This window comes from Amblyraja radiata, chromosome 1 (genome assembly GCF_010909765.2).
Source record: "Amblyraja radiata isolate CabotCenter1 chromosome 1, sAmbRad1.1.pri, whole genome shotgun sequence".
Taxonomy (NCBI): Eukaryota; Metazoa; Chordata; class Chondrichthyes; order Rajiformes; family Rajidae; genus Amblyraja; species Amblyraja radiata.
In genome coordinates this window covers 108,982,231-108,996,268 of record NC_045956.1, presented here as the reverse complement: position 1 = coordinate 108,996,268, position 14,038 = coordinate 108,982,231, and the positions used below count along the sequence as shown (strand labels likewise).

At 41.6% G+C, this 14,038-nt stretch overlaps 1 protein-coding gene across 1 annotated transcript in view; it reads left to right on the top strand.

The window, feature by feature from the left end:
* The window catches only part of scfd2 (sec1 family domain containing 2), a 215,904-nt gene that overhangs the window by 13,783 nt on the left and 188,083 nt on the right, over window positions 1-14,038 (top strand). The window contains exon 3 of the mRNA XM_033028550.1: window positions 11,473-11,600. Within this exon, the coding sequence (XP_032884441.1) occupies window positions 11,473-11,600 (128 nt within the window). The remainder of the gene's footprint in view (window positions 1-11,472; window positions 11,601-14,038) is intronic.

The window sequence follows — 14,038 nt, the reverse complement described above, 5'->3', positions numbered from 1 at the left end:
CTCTCATTCACCAAAGCCAGTGCCAGAAGATCTTTCCTGAGAGAGGTCTGACTGCGCCTGACCCCAATCATGTACCTGGCTGTGTTCTTAAAACCTGCATAGACCACTGGCTAGAGTTTTTATGCATATCTTCAATCTCTCACTCCCAAGGTCTGAAGTTATCACCTGCTTTGAAAGAACATCCATCAAAACATAAAAACTGGTGCCCAAGAAGAGCAAGGTGACATGCCTCAATGACAACTGACTGGTGGTGCTTACATCTGTTGTGAAGAAGTGCTTTGAGAGGTTGGTTATGACCTGGGTCCACAGCAATTCACCTACCACCGCAACAGGTCAACAGCAGATGCGTTCTTACTAACTCTCCACTCTGCATTTGACCGCTGGGACAATAAGAACGCATAATGTTGTTCTGCATTCAACGCCATCATTCCCTCTAATCTTATCATATTCAGGGAACTGGATCTCTGCTCGTCCTATGGACTTGGATCCTCCACTTCCTCATTGGGAGACCTCAACCAGTATGAATTAGCAACAGCACAGATTGATAATCACATTGAATGGTACCAGAACAACAATCTTGCTCCCACTTTAGCAAGACCAAGGCACTGATTCTTGACTAGTAAAGGGAGGCCTAGGATCCATAAACCTGTCTTCATTGACTGGATGGCAGTGGGGACAGTTAACAGCTTCAAGTTCCTGGGTGTGCATATCTCTGAAGATCTGTTCTGGGCCCAGCCCATTGATGGAATTGCAAATAAAGCTCATTTACACCTCTACTTCTTTGGAAGATTGAGGAAATTGGCATGTTGCCAAATATTCCAGCAAAATGTCAGCTAATATTGTCAAAGACCCACACCACCCTGGCCATGCTCGAATCCTGTTGCTACCATTGGGAAGAAGATACAAGAACCTGACAGCGATGACCTCCAGGTTTAAGAACAGCTTTGTCCCTTTGTACCATACTGCACAACCCAACCTCACCAATCCACAATAGACTTTGTTTTGGTTGCACTATGTACTTTTGTTTTTGCACAATTATGGTCTGGTTACTGAGTATTGCTGATTGATTATTTATTTTGATAATTCTGATTGATTGATTTGTTTATTGTTGTGTCATTGCATTAATGGACATGTAAAACAATGTTTTCGTTTCATCTGTGTATGTAAGTACTCAGTTAAAATGACATTAAAGTAAATACTGATACTGATACTGATAAAGCAATGGCAAGTAAGAGTTTCATTGTTCTGTTCCCAGTGTATATAACAATTAAACAATCTTGACATTTGAAGATCTGCACCATGTCAAAGCAACAACCAGACATTATTCAACAATGTTAGTTTTCCTTAGAGGGCATATCTGCCAGAGATTTTGACAGATTGGTTTCAATCAGCATCAAGCATGCCCAACACTGTTTTTGGAATCTGTGAAGTCTTTGGCATGGTCGTACATGAGGAAGGAAATGTCCTTCTGATTACTATCTACATCTCTTCATTTGCTGATGCACCAACACTGTTTCAAGTTGAAACACTGGTCAAATGAATTGAGTCATGAGTGGTGCCCAGACTTGAACAGCAGACCCTGATGCCCATCCCTGGAATGCCTTGGTAGCATTTTGACAGATACAGGAGTTGGAGACAATCGGACCGATGACAGTGTCACTGGTAGATTTTTCTAGAATTGCTGGCTCAAAGTGTGTAAGTTTTGGGACATTTATTTATTCTATGGAACATAGTTTTATGCAAAGCCATTTATTTTGAAATGAACAAGCAAAAAAGTTATCAATAAATCATTAAAGATTGCTGTTGTTAATGCCTGCCACATGGCTAATGTCCTTTGGATAACTCCCACTTGACATTTTAGCATCTTGTCATATAAAGGAAAGAATATCTATTAATGCATCACAAACACTTTTATCTCAAAGTGCATTGCAGACAATCCCCACATTATGAAAGGATTCTGTTCCTGAGAACTGTTCGTAGGGAATTTGATATGAATTTTTTGAACGGTGTCAACCAGGATACTGTTCTTAATTGTCCAGCTTGAAACCAAAATTCTTAAAATATACCAAAGTCTGAGTTTTGGTCTCTCTTCAGTAACACTCTAAATCTCCCTGTGGGGCACTTGCGGTGGAAGCTCCTGGCGGGCCTGGTTTGCCACAAAGGATTTGGAGGAGCTGACTGCAGTGGATCCTTGACTAGTCTCCTGCTCACCTCAAAGACTGGGAATTGGAAAGTGGCGGGAGTCTGAAACAAAGGGGGAATAAGGCCTCCCGGTGAGCTGCAGCCAAAGCCCAACAGCACGCTTGGCTCTTCCGCCGCAGAACTGGGAACCCGCCCAGAGGCTGAAGTTGACGAGCTCACTCCCGAGGACCTGGAACCAGATTGGAGCTGGAAGGAGTCGGTGATGGCCGTGGACAAAGGGCCCGGTAAGAAGAACCGGGGAGTCTTTCCTTCAGTACTCTCAGGTTGCGGTAGGTATCCCCTGGGGAACTAGGTCTGAAGAGGGATGGCGGTTCGCAGGATGACTGGAGTGGAGGTGATGACTGCAACGGGCATTTGTGGCCGGCTGCAGCTTGGACTGTAATATGGTGCCAAAACACCACCTCTTGCAGGTTCAGTATATTCTGTGTCAACCAGGGGATGGTGTTTATGGTAATATTCTTGCTGATCTGTATGCAAAAGAAGTGCTTCACTGTACCTTGGTACATATGATAATAAAAAAACCCGTTGAACCATTGTCATTTTTCATTTTGTTATGCTGTTAGTGTTGTTACACTGTTCTGCTGAAGATAGGCACAAAATGATGGAGTAACTCGGTAACAGGCAGCATCTCTGGATAGAAGGAATGGGTGATGTTTCTGATCATGACCCTTCTTCAGACTGATAGGGGAGAGGGAAACGAGATATGGAAGGGCACAAAGAAGGTTATCCACTTTGGTAGCAAAAACAGGAAACCAGATTACTATCTAAATGGTGTCAAGTTGGGAAAAGAGGAAGTACAACGGGATCTGGGGGTCCTTGTTCATCAGTCAATGAAAGTAAGCATGCAGGTACACCAGGCAGTGAAGAAAGCGAATGGCATGTTGGCCTTTATAACATGAGTAGTTGAATATAGGAGCAAAGAGGTCCTTCTACAGTTGTAAAGGGCCCTAGTGAGACCACACCTGGAGTATTGTGTGCAGTTTTGGTCCCCTAATTTGAGGAAGGACATTCTTGCTGTTGAGGGAGTGCAGCGTAGGTTTACAAGGTTAATTCCCAGGATGGCGGGACTGTCATATGCTGAGAGAATGGAGCGGCTAGGCTATACTCTGGAGTTTAGAAGGATGAGAGGGCATCTTATGGAAACATATAAGATTATTAAGGATTTGGACACGCTAGAGACAGGAAACATGTTCCCGATGTTGGGGGAGTCCAGAACTAGGGGCCACGGTTTAAGAATAAGAGGTAAGGCATTCAGAATGGAGACGAGGAAACACTTTTTAACACAGAGTTGTGAGTCTGTGGAATTCTCTGCCTCGGAGGGCGGTGGCGGCCGGTTCTCTGGATACTTACAAGAGAGCTTGATGGGGCTCTTAAAGATTGCGGAGTCAGGGGATATGGGGAGAGGGCAGGAATGGGGAGATGATTGTGGATGATCAGCTATGATCACATTGAATGGCAGTGCTGGCTCGAAGGGCTGAGTAGGCCACTCGGCCCTTCGAGCCAGCACCTATTGTCTATTGTCTATAACATGTAAGGTGTGAAAAGATCAGATCAAAGCAGACGATGATCAAGGAAATGTACAATGGTTCATTGTTGGATGAGGGGAAGGTGACAATGAGGCATACAAATGGTAAAATTAATCAGGAGGACAGTGAAACAAGTAGGAGAACTATGGTGGGGGAAGGATGGAGGGGGAGAGAGGGAAAGCAAGGGTTGCTTGAAGTTAGAGAAATCAATATTCATACCGCTTGGTTGTAAGCTTCCCAAGCGAAATACGAGGTGCTGTTCCTCCAATTTGCGTTTGGCTTCACCCTGACAGTGCAGGAGGCCTAGGTGAATATAGGAATGGGAGGGGCAGTTAAAGTGTTTATCAACCGAGAGATCATGTAGGCCAGGCAGACTGAGCAAAGGTGTTCAGCGTAGGTAGTAATGATACCACCCTACAGAGGTGATAATGATTCGGCAAAGATATTATGCTATCTGGAAATATACTTTCATGTAATTTCTGCACAATTGTCTACTTTTATTTGTATTTGTCTTTGATAAACTTGCAGTTTAAGATATATTCAGAAGATTGATTCAATTAAATAGTGCATAATCCAGTAAAATGGAGAACTGCTTCTACAGAGTGTGAAACATGGGTTTTGATGAGCGGGAGAATTTGGTATAATTAGGAGAGGTAAAATGATTATGGTTTCAACGTCAATAACAGAGGCATGGCAATGCATGTGGGAATGTCAGGACTTTTTCTGTGTCTTGTATGGAAGTATTATTGGCTGGAGAAGCTCAAACTGCACTTTTATGAGCCTGCTCAATGTCTGATGTCACTGCCCTCCATTTGTGAGGCTCAATGTTTTGTGGCTAGTGAATTTGAAGAGGGATGACCACAGAGTTCAAGAGAGCTGGCCGAGAGGAACTGGTTAATTGTCAATCCAACAAAGGAGCAAGTAGTTATTTTGAGAGATGACTAAGGGCATTTTATCTGCTAATCACTATTCGGTTGTGTATACTGACCGAGGGAGGAACAGTTCCCTGAGGGAGCGTGGCTGCAGCAAATACTTTGGCACCATGGGTAGCAATGTTGTATTGGGCAGGAGGAGAAAGGTCAATACGTCTTTAGTTTTGGGGGATTTTGTAATGAGTGAAGCATACAAGGCTTTCTGTCTGGGTCCAGGATGTTATGTTGACTTTCTGCTGAAGGGGTCACCGAATGGCCACAGAACATAATGGACGGGGCAGAGTGACCAGCCAGAGGTTATGATTTTTATTGATGAGAGGGAGGTAGAAAATGGGATGAAATCTTGTGGCAGTGAGTAAAGAAAACAGGATTATTGCAGAGAATTAGTGCAAAGGGGAGGGCTTAAGATTCTTGTGACAGTGGGATAGGTACTGGAAAATGTGGAAATAAAATGAGTTGCACCTCTGCAGGGCCGGTATCGTTATTCACATAGCTAGTTTACTGGGGTGGGAGATTGCAACCTTCACGTGGTCCGCCCTGTTTCGATGAATGCAATCAACCTGGTGTGTGTGTGAAGCTAGTTTACTGGTGCAGCTGTGAAGAGATTAATTTAATTTGGAAGGGGGATGGGAAGCTCAGCTTTGATTCAAAGTGGAGAAAAGCAGACCTCTTACACAAAGACCCTAGAAATATTAATAAGAGAGTTTGGAAGATTGAGCAAACAAAAACTAGTAAAGAGAACAAAAGGAGTTTGGATGTGCTTAATAGTATCAAATGGATTGCAAGATGTGAACCCAACACACGTAGAAAAATAACAATCTTCCAAAGATCATCCTAGTGCTTTTGTCAGGTCAGTGAAAGTTGTGCCTAGGTTGTAATGTTGTTATTGATGATTTTCTTGGATTTGAAGTGCTGGAAACACAACTGTCAAAATTCTATGCAATTTCTTCAAGGATCAGTTGGGCAGGTGTCTTTCAGTTAGATTAGACTAAAGAACTATTATGGAGTCATTCGGTTGTTTGCTATGTGCACATAGGTCTCGGACATTTTCTGGGATTCCAAACCTTAGTGACTTTGCATTAAATTACCCATGTTGATAGACTGAAACAACTGATGTAGGAAGAAGATAAATGCCATGATATGGAAAATCTGCAAATAATTGATCATTATAATGGAGCAAAACCAAAGCGGATGTCCAGCTATTCCTGGATGAGAAAGATTGGTTGATGGCAAGAAACATGATTTTCTTCCTCCTTGCTGAGTATGTGATGTAAAGTACTGAGCAAGAGGTAGGGAGAATGTACCTTTCTAAACTTTATGATTAACCCAATGGATTTTCAGTTATAATACATTTTAATGCAGTTACAAGTCCGTTTAATAGATACTGAAGGTCCTCAATGCAAGAGTAATAGAAAAGCTTGTGTTTTAATGTTTGGTGATTGCTGAAATCTTTTTCAATGTTATGTCTGAAGGTGTTTTAGTTGGTCCAATGTATTTAGTGGTTGTGCATTAAAAAAAAAAACAGTAACCCTGTGTCTCTCCATATACGAAATTAATGAAGCTTTTATCCAGTAAGCTCATCTATTCATTATGTTAAATGCCATTTTGCAGCTTCGCTGCACAAACCTGAATGGAGATCCTCTTTCGACATACAGTAGTCTTTCAGTGAGGTGGCTTAGGGTAGGAACCATCACCAGCTATGTAGGTCTGGGCCTCTTTCATGCATGTGATTTGAGCCTTTGAAAATTTGAGTTATTGCCAAAATATACAAACTGAGTTGAGTCTATGGCAGAATTACTCTCCCATAGTATCCCCAGGCTTTGAAAGAAAAATAGTAGATAGTTATTTCAGTTTGGGTGTCACATTGGCTTTCACAAGTAGAAAAGGTGACCTTTGTTTCCCGCAATTAGATGGATGTAATTAAATTATTATGTATTTGACTTATTCTCTAATTTACTGGAGACCGTGGGTTACTGAATTTTAAACTTTCCTAAAGCTTAATTTTGAGCATAGTTTGCTGCCCCCTTGAGTGTTTCTTGTTTATGTTTTTTTTTTAATGCTGCTGAAAAAGATTTTGAAAGATTTATCAAGCACATTTCCACCCTAGTTTGCCATGAAATGCAGTCTGGTTCCATCCAGAGTGATTCTGCAGCATTTAGCAGCAATAAAATCATCAGGCATGAATCGGTTTAAAGAATTCTTGGACAATAAGACTGGAAGTAAAAAGGAGGAATCAAAAAGTAGAAAACTATAGAAGTTGGTAATGTGAAATATAAACAAAGTAGTGGAAATGCTCAACAGGTTGGGAAGCATCTGTAAAAGAGAATCAATTAACAGCTCAGCTCAGTTTATTTCATAACGTGTCTTGAACTGCACAGAGAGAGCTAACGGTCAGAATTATTTTTCCCAAAGTGGAAAAATCAAATACTAGTGGGCATAGCTTTAACATGAGATGGGCAAAGTTTAAAAGAGGTGCACAGAGCAAGTTATATTTTTGCACCGAGGTGGTGAGTGCCTGGAATGCGCTGCTGGGGGTGGCGGTTGATGCAGATACAATAGTGACATTTAAGAGACTGTGATAGGCATGTGTTATGCAGAAAAAAGAGGGATATGGATTTAATGCAACCAGATAAGAATCTGTCTTGGCATCATGTTTGGCACAGACATTCTGGACCAAAGGTCCCCTTCCTGTGCCGTACTGTTTTATGTTCTAAAGGAAATGTCTGCTAGAATGCAGATCAAGAGATAGTGGAGATAGCAGAAGCTGTGATCAAGTCTTCATCCTACTCTTTCAGCAAGCGCCGCTGCCTTTTGTGTCACAAACTTTGTCAGTCTTCATCACCATCACGCATTACCCGACACGGTAACGGTGACATTTTTACATATTCCGGTAGCGATTTACCTCATGATTTCAAAAATCCCCTCATCTGAAAATTTAATTCATTATTTCCCGAGTTTTTTAACTGAAATTGTTCACCAATCTGACATTTTTTAAAAATCTAACCGCTGAAGCGAGCTGATGACGTCCCAATGCCTCTTCTCCTCGCGGCCAGCTGTGCAGCCACGTGCTGCGAGTTACATGGCCCAGTCCGTCTGCTGTGAGTTACATCTCCCCATCCGCCTGCTCCTGGGCCCAGCTAAGACGGCCACCCGTGGGTTCAGGCAGCGGGCAGCCGACGACCGCACCGGGGTCGACCGCCCGCCCCTATGGTCCCCGTAGAGGGAACACGCAGTGTCCACGGGGATCCCGGAGGCCCTCCGCGAACGCTGGTCGCCGCAGGACGTCGAGCGCTCCATTGATAAAGTTGGCGATACATGAACTCGATGATCGCCTGCCTGCAAACTGTCAACATCGGCAGTCCCTGATTGTGTCAATACTCGCACTCGGCCGGCCGTCCGCAGCGCAGCGCACAGCACCTCCTCCCTTCCCCCCCACTCCCTCCTCCCCTCTCTCCCCCTCCTCTCTCTCCCCCTTCCCCCCACTCTCCCCCTCTCTCCCCCTCCACCCCTCTGCCCTCCCTCCACCCTTCTCTCTCCTCTCCCCCCCTCACACCCCTCCCCCTCCACCTCCCTCTCACTCCCTTTGCTACCCCTCCCCCTCTCCCCTCCTCTCTCTCCCCCCCTCCTCTCTCCCCCCCCCTCCCCTGCCCTCCCCCCTCCCCACTCCACCTCACTCTCCAACACTCCCCCCTCTCCCCCCCCCCTTCCTCTCTCTACGGAATCAAAGGATATGGGGAGAAAGCAAGAACGGGGTACAGATTTTGGATGATCAGCCATGATTATCTTGAATGGCGGTGCTGGCTCGAAGGGCCAAATGGCCTACTCCTGCACCTATATTCTATGTTTATATTTCAACTGTTGTCTCTGGAGCATGATATCTACAACTGTGTTTGTGAGTTGTTAAAATCAATTAATTAATTATCAATTAATTATCAAAATGCTCCATTACAATCGACAAGGGAATTTGGGACGTACTGTGAATGATCCTTACTGAGGCAGAACTGAAGTCAAACAAGGACATTCCAGCGCCATTGATTCTGTGCAACAATTGTACATTTTTGCCCCAAGTCTGAAAAGACAGTGTAGCACATTCCAGAATAATCCAAATTTGAACTCCTGGTCTGCATATTTAGGGAGTTTTCATGTGCATGTATCAGGATTTTTGTTTCTACCATCGCTCAGCAGAGTTCCAACCTCTCGAACAAATTGAATATATGTGCAATTGTTATTGAGCACATCTCCATTCCGCTCTAAATAAGGCTTTTCTTTTAATCTTCTCGTGAACTTCCTGTGAATCAAAGAAAACATTTCCATCCTGTCCACAGAATCTTTCTTTCTTGGTAAAATTCTCCAGGCCAGGCTACATTCTGTTCTGCTTTCACTGCTATCTCACTCTTCCTTATCGACTTGTTCCACTTCCTCATGGATTGTGTACAGAAATTGAAATAGAAATTGAAAGCAAGATGGGTTTAAAAGAGCAAATTAAAGTCAGGAAGGAAAAGTTTAAGAAAGAATAACAAAAATTTGAAGGATTGAGACTCTATTCATGTAAACCTTTTTCAGTGCCAGAGTAGTTAATAGGGATATAATTAATACTTTTAAAGATTAATTATGACGTGAGTGGACTCACCCACACTTTTTTGGCTAGATTTTTTTGAGTGAGTATGCTGAGTCCAGTGCAGAGAACTGCAACAGCAACTTCTCCCGGTTTCCACATGTTATGGTGCATGTGTGGGCACTGGCAGTTGTTGTCCAATTAACATAATAATAGAGTGCTAATAATCTCACCATTACTCTACCACAAAACCTGGGCCAATGCTGGAAAAAATATTTTTTATATTACTTGCTTTAAAGCAAAAAATTATCTTGGAATGAATAACAGAAATAGCTCTTTGATGCTAGTGACTTATCCTCTGATTAATGCAACAGTTATTTTCACAGCTGGTTTCCTGTAGATTTTGATGAGATGTGATTCTTAGTCATTTCAATAATCCTTTGCTCTTTTTATGTATGTATATTGTCTTGACTTGCTGCCATAATGTGAGCCTTCATTAACCATGAGTTTCTATGAATGTAGCCCAGACCAGATCCAGTGTTCCAAGCAAAGTTTCATTTGAGTTGCAGAAAACTTGTTAACTGTAGTTTGTAAGCCAATGATGTAATAGCTTTTCCAGACCCTCTTGCTTGATGGTACAGGTTAAAGGGAAGATTTACTGCTGATAGCACACAAGCCTTGTTAATGGATTCCCCAGACATCGGACCATATATCCAAGCTCCACCCGTGATTTTTTTTCTCCCCCACTTCTAAGGGTTTGATTAGAATTAATTGCAGAATTGTGCTGTTTCAAAGTTGAAACTATTTTTTGGCCTGCGACCTTCACACACGGGCAAGGTTCAGATTTTTCTTGTAGTCTAGAATGCCCTTTGACGGTCTTGACATTTCTATTCATTCATGGACATGGTAAGGAGAACAGTGTCTGAAATGATGTATGGAGAAAAACAAATATGTTGATCTGGAAATTTATACTTGTGAATTTTGACGTTTTTCTCCATGTTTACTGCTAGTTGCATGTTACTAATTGCAAATTCAGATGTAGCCATTTCCATTTTTGATTAGTAAATAAATATTAGTAATAGGCTTAGTCACTGACATGTGAATTCAATACTCTAACTTAAAATTTTAACACATTTGTACTTTAACCATTGATGTGCATTGTTTATTGAAGTTGGAGGATAAAAAGTATTTTCTGTTGTTCTTTACTCTTATTTATTTGTGTTTGATTGTCCTACGTTATGAAATGTGACAATGAAATTCTTACTTGCAGCAGCATTCAGGTTTGTAAATGCAGTACTCAATATATAATAAACAAACAAACAAAAAATTCAATAAATTAAAAACCCAATAAATTGCAAATACAAAATGAAGCCTGAGGCCCCAAGTGCAACCAAGGCAGTTTGGAATTTAGTTGGAGTTTGTGGTGTTCAATAACCTGATGGTTTGGAAGAAGCTGTTCCTGAACCTGGAAGTTACAGTTTTCAAACTCCTATACCTTCTTTCTGATGGCAGGAATGAAATGAGAGTGTGGCCAGGGTGGTGTGGGACCTTGATGATGCTGACTGCCTTTTTGAGACAGCGTCTGCTGTAGATCGCTTTGATGGTGGGGAGGTCAGTATCCGTGATGGACCAGCTGTATTCACCACTTGATGTAATCTTCGTCCCTGAATGTTCGAGTTGTCGAACCAGGCGGTGACGCAACCAGTCAATATGCTCTGCTATATGCAACTCATGCAACACTGGAGAAAGATTTGGGAGAATGATGTGTCATCACAATTTCTTTCTTAAATTTAACCAGATTTGAAGCCAGCAGAATGTTAAAAAAAAGTCCAACCAATAAAGAGAATCTCCAAAAGGGAGAGCTCGGTAGAGGGCAAATTGGATTCAACTATATTCTGGATAATGTGAGGTAAACTGGCCAATCTCAACATTAGCATCTCATAAAATAACATAACACAAACCCAGGATTTCGCCATCTGGCATATCTCTGGAGCTAGACTGACAGAGGAGATGCAAGTTGCTTTTCCATGGAAAAAAGAGATGCTGGCATTGTTAAGCTCCTGTCTTGCTGTCGTAATCTGATTTCTGTGACCATTTTACCCTCCAACTGCCTTTTGATGGATGAACAGAGAATAGTTTTGCATGAGCATTTTTCTTAAATCAAGCATAAATAGCAGCTCCAGAACATGCACAGAGCATGGAATCTTTTTATGAAGATGTATATTAATGTCATGTTAACCCTGTTATTTCACTGCAGTGACCCTTCATCCAAAGCTCTATGGGAGTCCATGTTAAACATGAAACATAAAGAGGCTGTGATGGAAGTGCGGAGGCACCTAGTGGAGGCTGCTAGCAAGGAGAATCTCCCAATTAAGATGAGCTTGGGTAATATGCATAACCAATTTACTCTCCGTTTATTTTGACATAATAGCCTGAAAGCTCATGATTCCTCCGTTTCTCAAAACACGTACTCTATTTAGTTGTTTCATCTACTGCCAAGATTTGTTTCATGAATATTGCTCGTCTTATGAAACTTTTATTGGGGAAACCCAATACCTTTTTATTCCTCTATAGCAGCTATGACTGTATTCATGAATGTTCTTGTTGAAACAGTACTATAAGAACATTTATAAACCTATTTTTCATTTTTTAATGAAATCAAATAAAAAATGTTCCTGAAAATAGTTACGTATTACGTATTTTCTCATTTAATTGGTGCATAATGAGGTTTTCTTTTGTAGTAATGGATCCGACTGAAATAGGCCCCTCATCTTCTCTAGTAAGAAGGCTTGAACCCATGAGCAAATTGCAGAATTGAGTAGTACTGACGGAAGGCCAGCAAACCACTGACCAGGCATCTGATCTTTCAAAGAGTAATCCAGCCAATTCTTTCATTCTTTCCTTAATCCCTGTATTTGTTCTCCACATATTTAACCAATTTCCTTTTCAAAATAACCAAATTATCCCAATTGACTGTGTGTGGATATTCTCTCCACTCGCATGCATTTACACGATTTAATACACTTTAATAAATTATCATACTAAAATAATTTTATATTCATTTCAAAAAATTTTTATTGGGCAGTTTCACATTTCCTAAAATAAATCCTTCAGTTGATAACTTATCTTTGTAGACATTCAATCCTGGTTTGAAATAATTCAAATGTTCCCCCTTTGGACCGTTGATATCCCTCGTAAACCTTTTCTCTTCATATATAAAAGAGCACCCCTGTACCCAGGACTTACTAAACCAGTGTGAGTCCCTGCTGGCAACTCTGGCTTAATGAATACACAGCGCCCTCTTCAGGAGACAGAAAAACTGAGAAAGAGGAAAAGAATGACAAGTTGTTTGTATATGTGGCAAGGAGTTAATCAAAAACTCATGTGAGATGTCAGTGTTTCTGAGTCGATGCACTGCATAACTTATGGTATTCATAGGAAATTATGTTGCTTTTTTTAACCTGATAATCCTTGCATTGCATCATAATTGATATGAATAAGTATGAAAGCATCAATAATATCTTGGTTTTCTCGAGTGTTGAAGTCTTTGAGGAAGCCCCTGAGATTGGCTCAACAAGGAGCCTTAATGTCTAGCTCCCACAGCGGCTTCATTATGTCGGTGCTGAGAAAACAAAGAATGTATTTTTAAAAATATAATAAAAATGTTCAGCGAAGCTCCAGAAAATCTGATTTTCTTTTAGCACTGAAACTAGCTACACGATGGCAGCTCTGATAGCAAGGGAATTATGAATCACTGCAGGGCAATTTTCTGCTGGAGAATGTCTTTGCATTTTATGAATAATTATTATTTAGCAATGTGCTCAGTAGCTTTTTTTTAGGCTTGAAACCCGCTGCTGTTTGATAAATGCATTCATTTTTCTTTTGAAACACATTGAACCGATTAGCAAGTTTGCAGATGATACTAAAGTGGGGGGTGGTTTGCAGATAGTAATGATGGATGTGAAAAATTGCTGCAGAGTCTTGATCAATTGGCCAAATGGGCTGAGGAATGGTTGATGGAATTTAATGCAGAAAAATGTGAGGTGTTGCATTTTGGGAAGTCTAACACGGGCAGGACGTACAGTGACTGGAGGGCTCAGGGGAGTGTTGTAGAGAAGAGGGATCTATGAGTGCAGGTGCATAGCTCCCTGATGGCGGAGTCGAAGGTAGATCAGGTGGTTCAAAAGGCTCTTTGGAACATTGGCCTTCATCTATACTCAATACTGTATTACTAACAGAGAAGATTTGTGAGGATGTTTCCAGGACTAGAGTGTCCGAGCAAAGGTTGAATAGGCTGGGACTCTATTCCTTGGAGCGCAGGAGGATGAGGGGTGATCTTCTAGAGGGTGTATAAAATCATGAGAGAAATAGGTCGGGTAGATGCACAGTCTCTTGCCCTGAATAGGTGGATCGAGATCTAGAGGACATAGGTTTAAGGTGAAGGGAAAAAGATTTAATAGGAATCTGAGGGGTAACATTTTCACACAAAGGATGATAGATGCATGGAACAAGCTTCCAGAGGAGGTAGTTGAGGCAGGGACTATCCCAACCTTTAAGAAGCAGTTAGATAGGTACTTGAATAGGAAAGTTTGGAGGGATATGAACCAAATGCTGGCAGGTGGGACCAGTGCAGCTGGGACCTGTTGGCCGGTGTATCACTCGATGACTGTCAGTTTTTACTTAGCAAATCCAGTAAAAAGTGTGTTACAAGAAAATGTTGACATTGTGTCATTTGGCTACATTTGTATCTAACAATGTGTATTTTGTCATCTTTGGTGAAGATTTGGTAATGCTGATCTGACCATCTTTGGTGATGCGCAGAA